Source organism: Colossoma macropomum, unplaced genomic scaffold, assembly GCF_904425465.1.
Source record: "Colossoma macropomum unplaced genomic scaffold, Colossoma_macropomum, whole genome shotgun sequence".
NCBI lineage: Eukaryota > Metazoa > Chordata > Actinopteri > Characiformes > Serrasalmidae > Colossoma > Colossoma macropomum.
In genome coordinates, this window is record NW_023494802.1 from 25,763,729 (window position 1) to 25,784,756 (window position 21,028).

The 21,028-nt window shown below is 36.8% G+C and overlaps 1 protein-coding gene across 1 annotated transcript; it reads right to left on the reverse strand.

Annotated features, from left to right (window-relative positions):
- Positions 1-324: 324 nt before the first annotated feature.
- fam50a (family with sequence similarity 50 member A) lies at positions 325-20,988 on the reverse strand. Its single transcript, XM_036591886.1, has 13 exons — positions 20,682-20,988; positions 20,362-20,446; positions 20,060-20,159; positions 19,670-19,797; positions 19,465-19,541; positions 18,792-18,858; positions 17,230-17,291; positions 5,075-5,151; positions 2,412-2,466; positions 2,029-2,077; positions 1,683-1,753; positions 1,454-1,564; positions 325-722 (listed from the first exon to the last, which is right to left on the reverse strand). Exons 1-13 carry the CDS (start codon positions 20,790-20,792, stop codon positions 714-716), a joined length of 1,002 nt encoding a protein of 333 aa, XP_036447779.1. The 5' UTR covers positions 20,793-20,988; the 3' UTR covers positions 325-713.
- Positions 20,989-21,028: the final 40 nt, after the last annotated feature.

A 21,028-nucleotide genomic window follows, 5' to 3' on the forward strand; every position in this document is an offset into this window, starting at 1 on the left:
GAACCTAAAATTGAGAACCACAAACACTTCACACACAGCTTCTAGAACACTAGAATATTCCTAGTGAGCAGGCCAAAACTAAACTCCAGTATCTCAAACTACTTATAAGAACCCGCAGTTGTGGTACAGTATTTCCTCATTTCAACCCTTATTGTTAAGAAGAACAGGGGCAAAAACAAGGTTTTCTTTTTGCTTGCTTTCTTTTAGGAATCAAGATTTGACAATGAACCTTAAATAAAGCTCAAATAGAACCATGAGCAATCAAACTAAGGCAGGAGTGATGCAGAACTTCATCACTGTCAAAAGATACAAATGGCAAAAATGTACACAAAAAATGATTTATTTATGACAAAGATGCAAGAAGTGAGATAGTAATGAACACATTCTACAAGCATTCTTAGCTATATTTACATCCAAAATTGTACATCTTACAGAGAGGTTATTCCCATAATCAGATGGCAACATTTGTTCTAACATTTAACTTTATCAGACATGTGACCGGTGAGACTCAACAGTGTAATGCAAAATTAATTTCACAGATTCCCAGTGAATGCAGTAATATTTCAGAACACCCTTATTATCAATTTACAAAGGCTAAAAAAAGGAGAAATCATGTTTTTGACTGCTTCCGGTCAAAAATAAAATGCCACTATACACAAACTTTAGCAATATATGTATAAAATCCGTACTCTTCATGGACACAGACAGCCAACTCACCGGATCTAAAAAGGAGGAAAAAACAAACAGTTTAATTTAGTGAGCATAGTCCAAACTAAATCAACAGTGCTGGTACAACCAGTTATTACTTGAAACAATTTTGAAAAACACAAAGCATCTCATTACGAATACTTCAGCACTGACTCCATCCTAATACTCACTATTTAATATAGAGTTGTATGCAAAAGTCTGGGTGCCCCAGTTCAAATTATATTTTGTGTGAAGTGAAAAATAAGTACAAACCTCCTCAAATAACACATTTCTGCACATTTTAATACACAATACACTGTTTATTCGCTGAATTTAACATTAAATATTAAATATTAACATAATATTAAGATGTGGCCTCCTGTGCAAGTGTACATTTTATATTGTCTCTTTTCTTTTTTCAATATGTTTAAAAAATAGAAACTGTGCACCAAACTATGCAGAAAAATTACATATTTAAGTTTTTTCCCTGTAGAGGATGTGTTAAATTATTTTCATTTAGAAAACCAGCAAAACATGTAATTTGACTGTATTTAAACTTGTGTACATAACTGTATTTATTTGTTTATATTAGTCTTTAAATTTGTAGAAACAGCAATTTTGCATAAGCATGTTTCAGACGCATCTTGTCCAATGTATTCACCATTTAAAAAGAGCAAAGAACAATGCATATTAAACCTAAATGTAGTTTAAAATTTTGCAATCAGCCTGAATACTAAAGAAGCATTTCAAGCTTAAAGGTACTCACAGTGTATTTGTCCCATTTCTTTTCAGGATCATAAGGCTCCCAGCGACTCGCAGGAAAGATGTGTTTGTTTTTTTCATACCAGCTCCTCAAAACCACTTTACCTGCATGTGACTGGAGACAGCAACCCACACCAAAAACAGAAATTAAAACTCTGAACTGAAAGTTTTGGGTAAACTTCTCTACCCAAATAACGAACATTTTATGATAATGAACATTAGTACGCCTTTACCTCATCCTTCTCAACGGTCGCATCGTTCACCAAACGAATATCGTCATGAACATCAAAACTGAAGAGCGGTCCTGGGATAGGAAACACACGTTCATCTTGGATGTTAGCTACTCGAATTATGTCAAGATAATACAATATAATTAAATGAGCTATAGTTCAGACTCTGGAGTTTCTATTTGACATATGAGTGAAACTGAGGGCTATGTTTACTGCACATGCAAGTATGAGCAAAGAATTGGCAACTCTAAACTAATATGCACAAAAAAACTGCAATATTTCTGGGCAGAACAACCCTATCAGAAAAAAAAAATTATAATAATAATAATGATAATAATTAGATGCTTACCACTCTTGCCTCTAGCTTTTGTCACAATGAAGTCATAGAAGCTGTGGTGCTGGAAGAAAAACAGGTTTTATAGTTAGAGTAGTAAAGGCTGATACAGCACAAGATCTTTCAGTAAACCTTCTTTTCTAGATGGTAGATTAGTTTGCACAGCATATGTAATGTTCCAGAATAAACTAATCTGTGAATGTTAAATCATTCATACTGAAAAGTATAGCAAAAATGTCTTGTGTACTATTCTTTATAAGATTTTTTGGGTCTCTGTGTTTTTGGATAAAACAGCCCACAATATCTGTGAAAATGATACAATAATAGAAAGCCAGCGAACATAAAATACACACACTTTAGGTCCAGATAATTGTACTCTGTTGTCTGGCTCCACTTACATGTGGGATGATCAAATCTTCCTTAATGTACATAAGCTGCTCCACTCCAGCAGACCTGTGAAAGCATCACGGAGGCAACAGTGTAAGTCTCATTCAACAGACTGAAACAGAATATTTATTACTACAATGGAGGTGATGTTTCTTTGCTTTACAGTTATTTATCGGTCTAGTTTATGTACCTGGTTCTTGTATATTTCCTTTACAGCTGATTTCAAAAGAATTTTCTTAGATTTCCAGGTACTTTCAGCAAAATCACACAAACATACTTGCTCATAGAAGACATAAAAACAATAACTACATACAAACAACAATGGCATTTGTGTACTTCTTCCCATAATGTGGAAACTGACATACACTATATTGCCAAAAGTATTTGTTCCTCTGCCCTCACACACATATGGACTTGAGTGACATCTCATTTTTAGAACATAATCTTTCCAAGTCCCTGAATGGCTGGATCAGATGTATTGCAGATAAATAAGAGGCAGGGTAATGTACTGGATAGCGGTTGAAACTAAACTCTGCAGTTGTAGAAGGGACCAGGGTTGGAGAGTTCTGCAATAAACTATCCATAAATTCTAGCTGAATGTAAGACATTTATGCACTGACAAACACAGTAATCTTGTTTGATTAGTTATCTCTAGTTAATCAAAAAGGTCTGTGCAAAATCCCTTATTAGCCTATATTACAAATATTTTATGGTGCATAAGTTAGATAGACTAGACTGGACAGTTATAAGCGTTCCTTTTTTCATTTTTTCCGTGTTGATTATCACAGTGGCAATTGCATTTTGACCATCGTGCTAGCTGATTCACTAACAGACTGTGTAGTACGAAAGGGCAGAACCGTACAAATTTTGGACTATAAAACATCTTGTGTATAGTGAAAAGTGAATCATCTCGGCAATCAAATCAACTCTTAAGATAGCATTGGACGGTCAAAATGAAGATAGAAAGCTCCTGTTTCCAAACATGGACACTTGCAAAAAGATTCATGTCCCATCCTTCTCAAATAACGCAAGCAATATAATATTGAGCTTTGTACGCAAAATGTTCCCTCTACAGTACTGCACAAAGGACAGAAACCACTCATTTCTTTGTTCAATTTCCAGTCAAAACGGCCATTAAGTACAAGTCACTGATTATATACATATATTCATTTATCTACTCTTTACTTTTGTGCACCCTACAACCACTTTAATTCTCCCATCCTTCCAATCTTAAAACAAACGGATTAGTGGCCTCACAAAAAAAGCTGTTCTCAAAGGTGTCACTGACATTATATTCCTCTTCAAAGAGACACTAACATTCACAAAAGAAACTATCCAAACACATCTTAGCAGCTTTGCCAATTTCTTTTTCAAGTGTATCTAAAATGGCTAAATAATATACTTTGAAGGAAACCAGATATAAGATAATCTATTTTCATAAGCAGGGGGGAACATCAAAGGAAAATAAGTGGGGAAAAAAACTGGGGTTTTCAAACTGGAGTTAGAAATAAACTTTCAATTATAAGCAAGATACAGAAAAATTTGCCTTTTTTGAGAGACAAAACCACTCCCGCTTCAGATCTTTTAGACCCAATTTTCTCCCCAATTTAGTCGTCTCCAATTCCACCCCCGCTAATTAGGACTCCCCCAATCACCCGATACTATCAACGCTAGGGGGGGCGAAGGCTAGCTAGGTTTCCTCCGAGACCTGTGAAGCCAACCACCGCAACTTCTGGAACTGCCGCTCACGCAACGTCATAGGACAGACGAACGTGCTCAGAGGTAAGCACCAACCGCCAGATCTGTTACGTCAGCTAACAGATGCCTGCACTGACTAGCATCGCGTTGAGTGATGGCAGGAGGAGGGGGGCCATCCTACCCACCCAGAGAGCGAGGCCAATTGTGCTCTCTAAAACCCCTGGCCACGGATGGCTGCAGCATCACCAGAGATCGAACTCGCGATCTCCTGATGATAGGGCCAACGCTTAGACGGTTGCGCCACTCGGGAGCCCCCTGCTTCAGGTCTGGGGGAAAAAGAAATAAATTCCACAAGTGTTTCTGTACATCCTTCCACTGAGAGAAGACAATTCAACGCAGTGCGTCTTTAAGATCCGGTCACAAGCCAAGCGTAGCTTTCAGTGTTCAAAAACCTTGTTCTGAATTGTGTTGTGTTGCAATAAAACAATGCACATGAATTTGGCAAGATTTAGAGTGATTTAGGGTAGTGCATTACAAAGCTAGTGACTACATATCCATATATTACACATTCAGATCTTTCATGTTGATTGATGTGAACATCCATCATGACGGAAAAAAACCTCAAGGAAGGTCTCATCTCGATTTATCCAAATATGCTATTTGGATGTTAAATTCCAACGTAATGTAATGCAGCTGTCACAATGGGTAACCTAGTCTGCAATTCAAATTTAAAACATATGTTTACAAATAAATGACAACAAATATTGCCTTTACAGTGCAAAATGAATCAGTCACAATAGATTTTGCATTGCACACATAACCATGGAATAAAAACAGCACATTACATGGAAAAATATATATCTGTATATGTATATATACTGTATATAATAATAATCTGAAGATTGTTAAACTGCAGTTTATGTTTACTTGTTTTTTCTACTTGGCATACAGAATTTAAAAACATTGTTTACACTACCTCAGTTCACTGAAGTCTTTCCTCAAAACTTCCAGGGCTCTCTGGAGAAACTGCTGAATAGTATTGCCTTTCTTCATCTGTAGAGAACACACAAAAACAAAACAAACAGGGATGTTATTAAACAGGAATGTTAACAAAATTATTTTCCATCAAAACGGTATCAACATATATGACAACATAGATCGACTGATAGAATCTCCCCATGGTTAAACAATAACAGTGTTAATGAGATTATTGGGTCGTGCAGCTGAAAGAAAATGGAGAAAACTAGGCTCACACTTCACTGTAATTTACACAAAGAAGCCATAACTGCCGATAACAAAGAGAAATGGCTGGCAGGAAAGGAATACTTTTCAAAGATTATTACAGAGAATGCTGGAACATATTGTTCTCCACTATCGACCAGCTACTTAACACTGCCCCCCACCCACCTGCAGTTCTCTGCATCAAATTGTGAAGAACTCGCATTGTTCTTCAATAACAAAATAACTCCCATTAGAGCCAGTTTGTAAACACAGACGACCTCAGCAAAATCGGTAACAAAAAAAAAATTGAAATCATAGAAAAAAAAAAATTCACCTGTATTACATTAACCAAGCTTTGTAAGATAGTTACTGAGTGTAATTCCTCCACCTCATGTACTGACCCTGTACTTACAGCATTTTTAAGCGGGTGTCTGACAGCGTTTCAAGTCATGTCCTGAAGATTATAAATACATCTCTTCAAATAGGCATCTCCCCAGATGCTTTCAAAACAGCTGTTGCAAAACTCTTACAAAAGAAACCGACACCTAGATGGTAATGTACTGACCAGCTAGAGGCCAATATCCAACCCTCCATTCATTAAGCAAGATTTTTCGACCTCAGACTAAACGCTAATGAAAACAAGGTCTTAATTCTTGTTCTCTTACACCTAAGCACAGCTTTTGATTCGTCAGACCATGATATCCCAATTAACTGTCTTGAAAACTGGTTGGTGTTTCTGACTGTGTGTTAAACAGGTTCAAAACATACATCAAAGGAAGATGCTAAAAAAAAAGGCTTCACGCCTTTATTTCAATTCGACTCACTTCCTGCAGTGCACTTTTTACTTAGCTATGGAACACATTACCTATAGATATCAGGGAGGAAAGCTTGCTAAAAATAAAAAAAGGTAATAACATGAATATTGGTCTTTAATTAGACTTTTCTAATACAGGCCTGAAATTTTTTTTTTTTTTTCACTTTTCGCTGCACCTCTTTTGAAATGCTGCATTTAATTTAATTTTATTCATTCTATGTATTTTAATGCACTCTGTATTTTATGCATTCTATGTATTCTATATTTTATATATTCTATTTATCTTTATTTTATATTTTTATAATTTAAAAAATATTAACATTTTATTAATATTATTGTGTTTAATTATTTTATTTATATTTCAATTTTATATTTTTTATCCCTGTTCTACGTTATTCTCATGTGAAGCACTCTGTGCATGTATTTGTTTTTTATTGTAAAGTACTTCGAGCTGCATTTCTAGTACGAAAGGTGCTACACAAATAATGTGAATTATTATTGTTATTATTATTATTATTATCATTATTATTACTGATAATTCCATTACCTCATTACCATCATTCGTTACCTGAGTGAAGCTGGCAGCCCATGATTAGAAATAGAATAAAAACCGTTATAATAACCGTTTGTGCTGCTAAAGCTTTTGAGAAATTAAATACTACTCGCCATCCCATCAGCAGACAAATCACACAAAATAGTCTACATTTTTTGTGCTGTTAAAAGGAACTTTATAAATTTTAAATTTCAAGTTATAAAGCCATAATGTTTCAACGTATGTAGCGGGACAAGGCCAGTCGTTTCTTCAGGCGTTACATTTTGGTCTCTCTCTCCTGTGTCTGCGGAGTCTCTTTACTTATGTGGGCAGAACTCTGGTCGGTGGAGCTAAGGTGGGGAAAAGATTTTCTGTGCTTAATTTCTAATGAATATGCAACTTCTTTGTCTCTGAGACTGCTCTAACTCATAATACATAGATTCTGGCCATAGATACTTTTACATAGTTACATGCACCCCTGATAAAGATGAGTAAAAAGGGGTTATAAGAAATACACTTTTTGGCGAATTAGCTTAATCTCATACCGAAAAAAAACCCTGATAAATCCAACGTTTAATTGAAGTAAACTTATTCTAAGAAAAAAAAAATCCCTCATCAAGAAATAATCATTCTTAACAGAACTTTATGTGCCACAACTACTGGCACCTGTGCATTTAATACTTTGTACAACCTCTCTTTGCCAATAAAACAACAATTAGTCTTCTCCTATAACATCTTATATGGTTGGAGAATGCAGAACAGGGAATTTGAGACCATTCCACTTTACAAAATCTCTCCAGATCGTCCAGGGCCCTAGGTCCTCTCTTGTGCACTCATCTCTTTAGCTCACCCCAGGAGTTTTCTATGGAATTTAGATCAGGGGATTAAGATGACCATGGAAGAAGATTGATTTTGTGTTCACTAAACCTTTTTTGTGTTAATCAGAACATATGTTTTGGGTCACTGTCGTGCTGGAAGATCCAATGACGACCCGTTTTTTGGTATCTTGGCAGAGGCAGACAGATTTTGACAGCTCTCCTGGTATTTCATGGAATCCATGATGCCATGTACACTAACAAGGCTCCAGGGGCCTCTGAAGGAAAATAGCCCCACACCATCAAAAAATTTCTTCAGATGTTTTTTTTTCTCTAAGAATTATTAGGGGTGCCTATAATAATGGCACATGTGGTTTGGTCAAAAACAATTTCTTGATGAGGGATTTTTTTTCTCAAAATAAATGTACTTAATTTAAAAAGTTGGATCTTTCTTACATTTTCAGGGCAAGATTAAGCTAATTCACCAAAAGGTGAATTTCTTATGACCCTTTTAACTCATCTTTACCAGGGGTGCCAATACTTGTAGAGGGAACTGTATACAATTACAGATCTGCTATGACTACTTTGCGCTTTAGTCATTTTTAAAACACAATATTTAAGATTCAATTTAGAGCCTAATGGGGCAAATTTTAACTAAAAATAACTGCAACACAGCTTTGAAAGTTTTCATGGCTGTACGAATTAAATTGAAGGTATTTCTGGTGGTTGGCTAACTACAATGGCAATGGCACACTCCAAAGAAGACCCAAAACGTACAGGTCGCAACAAGCCTTCTGTTAGCCATGTAGAATCCACGACACCGCCAAAAGCTCAAGGGGAGGACTATCAAAGTCATGAGCTCAGTTCTGATCTACTGCAGGATATGCCTGAGACAATGAAAACTGACATTTGAGGTCGGAGATAGCCTCGGTTACGTAGGAGTCGAAAGCTGCGACTGAACCCTTGCAACAAGCAGTAGTGCTCACAGTAGCACTATACAGGACATTGAGCAAGCATGCTGGGGCCATAGTGAGAAGATAACAGAACTAGAGTCTGCTGTGCAAACCCTTGACGCCCAGGTGAATTCACTCTCAGAGAAATGTGAAGATTTGCAGGAATGGTTGAGGAGTAATAACATTCGTTTGATCAGTTTACCAGAGAGCATCGAAGGACCTAAACCTATGGACTTTGTGGCTCAACTTCTGAAGGAGGTGCTCAGACTAGATGAACCACCACTCTGCGACCTAAACCCGGAGAAGGGCAAGCACCCAGGCTGATAGTTGTCAGAGTACATTACTTTCAAGTGTGCAACAAAATTCTACGCCGGGCTGGTGAGCTCTCCAGGGGAACCCCTCTGTTATACAGAGGTAAGAAATTCTTAATTTTCCCTGATTTCACTACAATAGTTGGCAAGTTACACACAGCTTTTGTTGAGGTCAAGCGCAAGTTACATTCATGTCCTGATGTTTCCCACAACGCTGAGGGTAACTTTGCCCAGTGGTGTTACACACAAATTCGATAACCCAGCGGAGGCCATGAACTTTGATCAAACCAACGTGAAGAGAGCCACTTCACCTGCAGCTGTGACTTCAGTGGCTGTGATGAAGCACGGCATCGAATTTGTAGATCACAGAACCAGTTTCTCCTTTCTTTGATTGTAATACTGCTCAAAACCAGGGGCTCTTTTTTTTTGTTCCATGCTATCCACGGTTTTCCTAGACATTACGCATTGCGCGTCTTTGGAACGAGAATGGGCATGACTTCCGGTATGCATTTGTTGTTGACAACCGATAGCGTACGGATTAGCTTCAAGGCTAAAGAGATTTATCATTAGCTAGTTATTAAACTGCGTAGCTAGCCAGGTTTCGCTTTTTGGATACAAGAAGATGGAAGTTGTGTCGCAGTGGCATCATAGACAAGAATGTTTACAAGAACTGTAAACAGTGTCACCCAGTCTGTTCCTCATCTACTGAACCTACCCCAAGTCTGGGTTGACGATATGAAACTCTAGCTAGATGTCACGTATGTTGACATTATCAACTACCTTGTTTTTTTCTGAAGGTGTAGACAGTGAGGAGCTGAGAAATTATAAAAGCACAAAAGCTTACAATTATCTACAAAGCAATAAAATTGGAAGGGTTTTGTGTTTCAATTGCGAACAGTTCACATTTTTTCAAAGCTGAGGTACAGCCAGGCCAGTCCGTCGAGAAACCTCAGCATAGGTTATGGTTCAAAACAATGGTGTAGTAGAGACAGCAGGATGGTCTTGCATCCCTCTTCTGGGCAGATCTTGTAGCCACGTTGCTGATGTTTTGTGGAAGGTAGGTTAGGGATTTTAAATGAAACTAGAATACATAGCCAGCTAAAATGCATTTACTCTGAGAAACATTATAATTGGTTATGTTGCCACAGTAGCCATAATGGTTTATTAGTTTAGCACTGCAGTAGCAAAGTATTTTGTAGGCCGACTAAAATACCATCAGGTGTGCATTCTTCATTCGCTTTGTTCATCAGAATGTATCTCTCATGCATTTATTATGTTTTATTACAAAATGGAAGGAGCAAACACGAATATTTCAGGGGGAATTTTTTTTAAGTTTATTGCCGCTAGCCATGCTATTTTGGCCTCGTCTTCCTCGGACACTGACATTCTGATCTGTGCTTGCCTCGTTTTAAGCTTTCGATAGCTGTTGTGACACCCTCTGACAGCATATAATGTTTCTGTGCTTTTGAGACAGTTCGATTGCATTGTAATTACTCCTGGTGAAAAGTGTTACACGGAAGTTTAGCCCATTCTAGAGGAACTGTTGTGACGTCATGGCAACTGCCGTTGAGAATAGAAGAAAACCATGGATTAGGATACCTGTTATTTGACTTGCCTAATATAAGACCTTCTGCTTAGTATTGATTAGGGGTGGGGGGAAAAATTGATTCTTAGATGCATCGCGATGCGGACGTGGACGATTCGGAATCGATTCACAAATGTCAAAAATTGATTTTATAAATATTTAATTTATAATGTAATGTTGACGGAACGCAAAAGACGGAACTTGGAAGTGCAGAAGTGCAGCGCCTGGACACTCTGTGACGTGCACATAACAAAAACACAACTGGATGAGCGAGAAATCCGACCGGCACCCTCTGCATTAAAAGCTAGGTTAGGTCAGGAGTCGACAACCCAAATGTTAAGAAAAGCCATTTAGTATTTTCAACAAAAATCAAACCACCTTGGGAGCCACAACATTTAATGTCCAATATATCTCAGCATATGCTAATGTCCTACTACAGGCTGAAAAATTTAAACGAAAACACAGATTTACTTTGCTCTGCTTTAAGCTTTAGCTATAGCTGCTTTCCTCACACCTCCGCCAGAAAACTTTTCTTCAAAAGTAGAACAGTTTCTTGTAAAACGTTTGACTGTTTTATGAGGCTGAAGTCACTTCTCATTCTCCAGCTTCTTGTTTGAATTTTCCCATTCCAGCTTAAATTCTGACTGAGGCGCCAAAATGTAAATGCGGCACTATTTAAGGTGGAACAGGACAATTAGAACGAGAAGCTGACTTCAGCTCTGTGACTTTTTAGTGTTTGGCAGTCTCTCGTTGCAGATTTAACGTACCCGGAAACCAACTGCAGTGCTTATAAATGCAAATAAGTCCATTCATGTCCAAATGTTCGTCTTAAATCTTTTTCTTTGCCTTTTCATTAGCGACTAGCTAGGTGAGACTGTCTACGTTGCTATGTGACCTGCAGTCTGCACGTCATCTTTAAGGGTTATAGGGCAGTGAATTAGCAGCGTTTAAGACGATCTGTTGTAAAACAGTGTAAGAATGATCAGCAGAGCTTTATTTGGCTGCAAATTAGAATTATTTTATTTTTTATCAGGTCAGTAAAAAAAAACGTATGTTGCCAACCCCTGAGCTAGCGCATGGAAGCATTTTGGCTTCTACAAAGTTAAAGGGGAAAAAGGACCTGGACAAGAGCCACACAACGAGACCAAAACCAAAGTTATGAAATCACTGAAGAAAACGGGTAGAATAGCTTATGTGCTCCATACAAGAGCGATGAATGAGAGCCTTCCAGTTCACTTACCACATCGCTTCCATTTGATTTATTAATAAAACATATTGGAAGTAAATTCATTATGGATCATTACAGATACTTTGCGTTAAAAGTTCCAAGTCCTCACACAGTGAGAAAATAGAAATCCTGTATAGAAAAAAAGATGTATCAAGATGCATTGTTTAATAATCACATCGCAGCCCTCTCAATCGAATCCTGAAGTGCCTATTCCCACCCCTAGTATTGATCCTGTTCTTTTTTTCTGCATACTGTTGGTCATATTCAAGAAAATGTATGCATACTGCACATATTTGAATATTTTTGTTCCTGTCACATATCTCTCGAACCAGAACTTTGAGTTAGACTACATGTTAGTTGTGCTAAGTAAGACTTCTGTTAGTGGGAGGTTCGCAGACATCCCTGTTTGGAGGATGTCACTGCAATATTATAGGGTGTGGGGGATATGTTGGCTGGTGTGCAAAGTTTCACCTCTGTTTGGTATTAGTTGTGTGATTTCCTTTTTCTTTTTTTCCCCTATTTTTATTTTCCTTTTATATATGTGGAACCTTTCATTATAATATTTCCATCTACATATGTTGTTAAAAAGTTATGAATCAATCTGAACAGACTCGATCAATGGGAGGTGCAATTACATTTACTAGCTGGAATTGTCAAGGTATCAGAAACCTAATTAAATGTAGTAAAGTTCTTAGTCATCTTAAGTGTCAGAACATACAGGTCATGATAAAGTTCACCCTCTGTGGCGGCTAGACGTACGCATGTTGCCTAATCAAGATTTTGTAGAATATATCTCGTCAAATAGACTATTATTAATTGTCTTCATCCACACTGTTGGAAGGCATTTCTTAAAGGGGAGATAATTTCATATGTCACTTATGAAAAGAAGCTTTAAAACAGTATGCTATAGGAGAGAGAGCAGCAGATGACTCGGCTTGATAACATCTACGTTACATCTCCATCTCCTAACATTTATAAAGAACATCTCCACTTACAATCTAAATATGATATACTCTACACTAAACAAATAAAACAATGCTTACTAAAAACAAAGTGTCCTTTATGAGAGTGGGGATAAGGCAGGTAAGCTATTGTCCAATCAGATTTGGCAAGTCTCTTCTACATACCATATTTCTCAAATCCGGACGCTGTTAACAATTACTAGTGAGCAGCAAAAAAAATAAATAAATAAAAAAAACATGATCAGTTTAAAGAGTTATATGTTTTCTTATGAAATTGCACTTGAAAGGTTTCTTGCTAATGTGGATATTCCTAAAATAAATTCTGATTCTGTTGATGAACTGGAGAAGGCAATTAATCCAGAAGAACTGAAACAGGCCATCTTTGCTATGCAATCTGGTAAATGCCCAGGGCCCGATGGCTACCCAATAGTTTTTCACAGGAAGTTTGCTGGTAAATTAATTCCTATCTTAATTGATATGTTTAACGAATCTTTCAATATCTCAAAACATCCCCCAACGCTAACTCAAGCTTCCATCTCATTAATTCTCAAAAAGGTAAAGATCCTTTAGATTGCTCTTCATTTCGTCCAATAAGTTTATTAAATGTTGATGTGAAGTGTTATCTGTTATCCAAACTCTTAGCGTTACGAATGGAACAATTTCTACCAACTATTATCTCTCCCGATCAAATTGTATTTATTCAAAATCGGCAGTCCTTCTTTAAAATTAGGAGACTGTTTAACGTTATATATAGTCCTCCATCCTCTCTAGTCTCCGAGGCCATTATCTCTTTAGATGCCGAAAAGGCCTTTAATCGGGTGGAGTGGCCTTATTTATTTTACACTATGGAGAAATTTGGGTTTGGCAAAATGTTTATTTCATGGATGAAATTACTCTATTCTTCTCCAATAGCTTCAGTGAGGACTAATAATACATATTCCTTGTATTTTTCTCTTCGTTGCTCTACACAGGGTTGTCACTTAAGCCCTCTTCTCTTTGCAATAATGTCTCCTTATGCAGATTATCTGCTACTCTATATTTTCAAGCTTTCAAATTCCGTTTACACAGCTCTTTCCCTATTTAATTCTTTTGGCCAACTTTCAGGTTACAAATTAAATTTGACTAAGAGCGAAATAGTCCCTTTAAATGCAGCAGCCTGTAATAATTTATTACAGTATTTTCCTTTTAAAATATCTAACTGTAGCTTCACCTATTTTGGGATAAACGTAGCTGTTAAATTTGAACATCTATTTAAATTGAATTATGCCCCTTGACCTTGATTGTTGGACACCTCTACCACTATCAGTAGTTGCATGGATCAATACAATTAAAATGAACACTCTCCCTAAATGTATTAATCTTCTTCAATGTATACCAATTTCTTATACCAGTTTCTTCTTTTTTTCCCCCTTAATTTCAGACTCCGTTTGGAATGGGCAAGTTGCCAGATTAAGGAGAGAGGTACTTAAAGGGACCTAAAGGGATAGGACTTTAAACTTTAAATTTAATTATTGGGCTGCTTGTCTTAGAACTACTAAGTACTGGATTGGTCTTGAAGGATCCACCTTAACTCCTTCTTGGTTGGAAATGTAGGCATCTTCTACATATCCTAGTTCATTGGTTGCATTAACACATGCTCCAATTAATAATTAATTTAACTAATTAAATAATTAAAGATATTATTGTGAGATCAACGCTAGGACTTTGGAAGCAATTTAGGTGGCATTTTGGGCTATAGACTTATCCCCTCCCCTGCCCCTCCCGAATGGATATGGCTTTTGCTCTGTGGCATGACCATAGCATTAAAAATTTCAAGGATTTGTACATAGATAATTTGTTTGCCTCCTTTCAACAACTTTCAGAAAAATTTCTACTTCCCAAATCCCATTTTTTCAGATATCTGCAGATTTAAAGGTTTGCACATGACACTTTTCCATCTTTCTGAAATTTACCAGAGTCTAATATCTTAGATGATTTCTTGTCACCACCTCACAATATGAAAAGGTTAATATCCCTCCTTTATAATAAAACTAAAAAAAAAAAATCTGACCCGTTAGACAAAATTTAAAAGCTATGGGAGGAGGACATAGGAGAGGCAATCCCAGATGGGTTATGGGAAAAGACTCTACATCGTGTACACTTCTTCTATCTGTGCTTGGCACAGATTAGTTCAATGTAAAATCCTAAATCATTCACATATAACAAAGCTCAGAATTTCCAAAATGTATGAGGATGTAGATGCAATTTGTGACAGGTGTCCAAAGGCTCCTGCATTGTTGATTCATATGTTCTGGCAATGTACAGCTTTACATGTTTACTGGTTAGATATTTTCAGTATGATTTCAGATATTGCTCAGATACACATTAGTCCTGCTCCCATTACAGCTATCTTTGGGGTCTTACCTGATGACATGTTTCTTCCTAGATTTACGTCAGACTTTACTGCTTTTGTTACTCTCCTAGGATATCCTGTTTATATGGAAGTCACCTGTTCCTCCCACACACAATGCTTGGATCAGAGATTTGTTTTTACTTAGTAAGTTAGAAAAAAACTTAGATGTATGTTAAGAGGCTCTTGGGACTGTTTTCTGGTCTATGCTGAGCAATTAGTGTTTCCTGTCATCCCAGAGTAAATTAAAATGTTTTGTTTGGCTCAGTTTTACTACTACTACTCTTTAATATAAGGTTCTTTACCGTAAGCTTCTTTTATTTTATTTATATAGTTATTTATTTACTGTTTTTATTTTTATTAGTGTTTTATTTATTTATTTACTCATTTTTATTTTTTAGTAAGTATGTGTGTGTATGTTTGTGTACATATGTATGGGTATATATATGGATATATAGATGTATTTTCTTATTTATTGTGGCCACACTTGGCTTGGTTTTGATGGGTAAAAGTAGATTTTGTCAAATCAAAACGATGCTTTTTGATCTTTTTTTAAATTAATAAACAAATATTTGAAATTAGGTGAACCGAACAGGTTGTTCAAACCTGACAGGCTAGGTGAACATTTATGGGCTAGCCTAAAAGTTAAGAGCTGTTATTAGGAGAAGGCCTGTAACTGCTCAGTCGCTGTTAAATTCTAGTGTCTTTTTGATGGTTTCAATAAATACTTTAACATTTTACTAGGTCACGAAAACAACTTTAGCACATGTGACACATCAGAATGACTGATATGACCTTTGGGATTCTTCAAAACAAGTGCAAACCCACAACAACCTTGCACGTGAATGGCTACTGTCTTTGTTTTGAAGCTAAACAGTCATTTTTATCATCACTTTGAATTAACTCTTGACCTTAACTGAAAAATTAAATGCTAAAGAGCAAGATACAGACACTGGCCCCTCAAGAGGCAAAAAGTGATCTTCGGATCTTCTCACAACTGTCAGCACCCAAGACAATACTATGGTAATTAATGTCATCACTTGTGACCAGGGGTGTAAAGAGTACTGAAAATCTCCACTTAAGTACTGTTACTGTAGTTAATTTACTCAAGTATTGGTAAATAAAATTACTCAAGTAAGAGTAAATGAGTAGTTCATTAAAAAAACTACTTAAGTACCGAGTTACTTAGTTACTTTTCGTATTTCCGCTGTCACAACCTGAACGTATGTCTGAGCTGACTCGGCTACATCATTGGAAATAGTCTGTACAGAAAAACACTAAAGCTAAAGTTCTGAGAGCTGAGACTGATCACAGTACGCTCTGCTAGGGCACATTTACACACCTTTCTGTGAACTGTGTAAGGAACAAGGTTTACATTAAACTGCATGCATTTCATGGTTAGATGATTATACAAAACATCCTAGTTTATCTGTTACCAATAAAGGATTTTAGAATCCCTGAAAGACGCTGCATAGGTTGTTACTGTTTAACTAAGTTCATTTCAAAGAAAAAATGATGAGTAGATTGCTTAATTAATAATGTCATTTTAGTGAGAGTCCTGCTGACCATCAGCTCCCTGGACTCTAGCTTACGTTAATAGGTGTGAACCTCTACAGACAGAGAGAGACAGAGAGAGAGAGAGAGAGAGAGAGAGAGAGAGAGGGAGAGGAAGAGAGAAAGAGAGAGAGAGAGAGAGAGAGATACAGAGAGAGAAAGGAAGAGAGAGAGAGAGAGAGAGAGAGGGGCAAGAGAGACAGAAAGAGAGGGGAAGGGGGAGAGAGAGGAAGAGAGAGAGACAGCGAGAGAGAGAGAGAGAGAGAGAGAGAGAGAGAGAGAGACAGAGAGAGAGAGAGAGAGAGACAGAGAGAGGGCGGGGAGGTGGGGAGGGATCAGATCAGGCCATTCGACAGCGCGTTAGAATCACTGTCCAGAGTTTATGAAGAGCCTGTATTAGACTAGATTTCTATCTCCGACGTTCATCTCTAAAACAGCAGCTAAACTAGGCTGTATTTTAAACGGGTAAACTGTAGGCTAAGGGCGACACCTATTAACTAAAGTAGCTGACAGACACTTGTAATAAAATATACGCAGCAAAATTTAAGTTTAATAAATGATAAAAATATTTTTCTGTATTTTTATCCCATTTCTGATTATACTGGATGGCAGCTTAATGGGGGTGGCATAGAAATCGCTGTCCTAAATTACTAAAATAATAAAAATAGTAAAAATAAGTCAGGGCTCACTGGAAAGATAGTGGATTTACCCACATTTTTATTTTTGTAATATATTTTTGTTGTTGTGCTGTTGCTGAGTTTGTTTACCTTGACTGTTTTCCGGTGTCCAGACCCATCCCAGTAACTGAAAGTGATTTCAATTTCTTCCCCTGAATAAAGCACAAAGCAAGTTTAAAAACACAATCAGAACCACACATGGCAGTCCTGAAAACTTTTCTAAAACATAAACAGAGGGTTGGAGGCCTACTGTCTACAAAAAAGTATAGATAGAGGTCTGTCTGACTATGAGAAGTCAGTGGAACAAAGGATTTCATTTTCAAGTTTATAAATGGTTTATTTATATCTGCTTTATCGGCAAAGGAGCTAAAACATAATATTTTGGCACAAAGCAACATAGTTCTTTTTGAATAATGACATGCAAAAGCTGTACAAAATGCATTTTGTTTTTCAATTAGGACTATCTGTCATTTTCTTTGTTTTTTTGTAAGGTTTATTTCAGTAGTTACGATAATTTAGTTTACTCTGCATATTGTGTACAGACACTAATGATCAGACATTTTGGTTAACAAGAACATATGACACCTGTACTCTGTACTACATCTACAGTGTCCTTAACAAATATTGCACTCCATTTTTGCATGAACTGGTTTGAGAACCACTGCTATAAAGCATGATTTTTCAACTCCATTCACCAGTTTCAGTTTGTCCCTGCTCTAGCATACTTGATCTAACTTATCAGCTTTTATCACGTTCACATGCTTTTATAATGTGAAGGGCTCAAATAAACTGAAACATACACTGATCAGGCATAACATTATGACCATCTCCTTGTTTCTACGCTCATTGTCCATTTTATCAGCTCCACTTACTTTATAGGTGCACTTTGTAGTGCTACAATTACAGACTGTAATTGTAGAACTACATCTACAAGGTGGACTGACAAGGTAGGAGTGTCTAATAGAGTGAACACTGAGTGGACACAGTGTTTAAAAACTCCAGCAGCACTGCTGTGTCTGATCCACTTAGACCAGCGCAACACACACTAACACACCACCACCACATCAGTGTTACTGCAGTGCTGAGAATGATCCACCACCCAAATAGTATCTGCTCTGTGAGGGTCCATGAGGGTCCTGACCACTGAAGAACAAGGTAAAGGGGCTAACAAAGTACGCAGAGAAACAGATGGACTGTAGTCTTCTATATAATTGTAGAACTACAAAGTGCACCTATATAGTAAGTGGAGCTGATAAAATGGACAATGAGCATAGAAACAAGGAGGTGGTCATAATGTTATGCCTGATCGGTGTACTAACATTACCACAAGGCATATTTTAGGGCACTCATTAGTTCAGCTTACAAAAAAGTACTGAATTTAAATATGAACTAAAATAAGAACTTAGTAATAATTACATCCTTAGTACGTAGTCTACACAAACATATCCTCAACATATTTTAACAGGGTACCACTAATAGCGTCCTGACAAGCATTCGTAGACTCTCTTTTCTTTTTATGGGAACTGCAATGTCTCAGACTGCAAAATCAGCAGCTGAATGAAACTGGTAGCAAGCATCACTGAGTTCTCTGCATCTCTCATTTATTATATCTATTACAAGCATTTTTCTTGACTCTGTTGCTGTGCATTTACCTTTGATCTTCTCCTGTTTTCTCTCCCATTCTTGCCTAAGTTCCTCTCTCAGGCGATTTTCCTCCTCCTGGATTCACGTAAACAAACACAAAGACAAGGAAACAGACACACTACTTCTGTCAAACAATACTGGAAAAGAATACTCAACCAGCTTCACTCAGGCCAATGTGCCATAAACTCATCACAGTGTTGTAACAAGAATCTTGAGTGACAAAAAAATTAAGATGACATACATACAAAGTTAAATAAACAAACGCCCATAGTTATTCAACCTCGCAGTGTAAGAATGCCAATCTGGGATCAGTTTATGCGTTTTACATAGCACTGACTAGGACTACATGGATTGATGAGACCTAATCTTAGACCAACAGGCTTACTTTGAGAGGCTTGACAGAAATGGGCCAATGTGTGCCTATACTTTTAACATGCAAACTGTCCCTAGTTCCTTTTAACCAAACCAAAACTGACACTTTAAAATGTACATCAGGTTCAATGATTGATGTGGATTCTAATGAAAAATTCAAGTTTTGTAAACAATTCCATACACTTTATTCCTTACTGAATATTAAGCTACGCTCCAGCTGAGAAAACATACTTGACATTTCCTTGAAAAAAACAAACAGTACCTCACTTCCACACAGAAGTGTAATTAGTAAACAAAAATGCTTTTTACCTCTCTTTCCCTGTCTGGTAGAAAGCTGGTGTCAACATCTGGGTTCTTCCCTAGCTTCTTCTTCTTTATTGGGATGTCTAGCAAATACAGTACCAAAAAGTCAAATCAATTACAAGAAATACTATTTTACATTTACCAACAAAGACTAAAAATAATGCCCTTCATATTTAATTGGTATGTTTTTTAAAAAATGAAGATCATATACAGTCTTCTTCCTCTTCATCATTCTCTTCTTCATCTTCATCTTCCCCTTCATCTGGATTAAAGGACAAGCTGGCAATTTTTCTCTTTTGCTCCTCTTTCCTTTTCTTTTCCTTCTGTTTCTCCAATTTTCTGGAGCAGTAAATGATCATAATTATGATTAGTCACAAATGTACATAACACAAAAAGCCATTCAATGACAATTAATACTTATCAGAAGAACATAAAAGAAATGTACATATGGAAAAGGAAAAGTGCTACTATTTGATCTAAACAATCATATAGAAAGACCTAAAAAGGGAATCTAATTATTTTGCAAAGTAAAACAAAGTAAAATAAACTGATCCATGCAGACAATTATAAAAAAATGCATGAAATTAAATGGCTGTCTCACAGCTGAAGCTCTTTAGACTGCTCCTTTTTGGCCAGTTGTTTCTCTCGCTCTTTCACAAGGGCTTCCTGTTTTGCCTTCATGTCATTCAGAGTAACAAGACCTGAAAAGAGAACCAGCACCCTTAGATAAGAATATCATTAGGCAGGCGAATACTGCAACCAGCCTAAAATTCTGAACTAGAAAGTTTCATGCTATAATCAATGATCAAATTAGAGAGCTTGCATTTTTATTCTTAATGTGCTAGCACCACCGGTCCACTAGTGACCTAAAATGACATATTTTGCTTTCTATAGCTTTCTTACCTACAGTACTTGATTTCAGCTCTTGCTCAACAGCATCATAGTGAGCAGAGAACTTCTTATCAATGTTGGACTTCACCATGTTGTCCTGGAAAGCAGAAAGTGATGATCAGCTATTCTATTAAATATATTTGTTATATTTAGGATTATCATCGTATTAATTATTTAATAAATGACCAACTAAAAAAACAATATCGTAAGCTTTCACTGACTATGCTAGCTATATATGCTATAGTGGTATAATCGACTTGAACAATCGACTTGTACACGACATGAACTGTCCAGCTAGCTATCTGTCTAATATTTATGTGAAACTTAACTACCTCTGCTATTTTTTGTTTCAACTGTTCGAGTTGCTCCCGCTCTCTTTCGCGTTTTTTCATCAGTTGCATGGCTCTTCCAGCCTCGCTGGCTGCTCCTTTGTACTGCGCCATTGCGGCTTGTCAGTGAGAGTTGCAAAAATATATGATGTTTATGACGGAAAACTGCGAATTTTGAATTAAATTTTGCAGATATACAACCTAATTCTCTTTTCAAGAACAACAACAACAACCAACAACACAATCCTAGCAAACAGCGCTAGGTGATCTGGATGCATCTACAAACCACTTTCCGGTTGTCACTGCGTCTTGAGATTTCAAATTAAAAGCCTTAAAAAGCGTTGTAATAA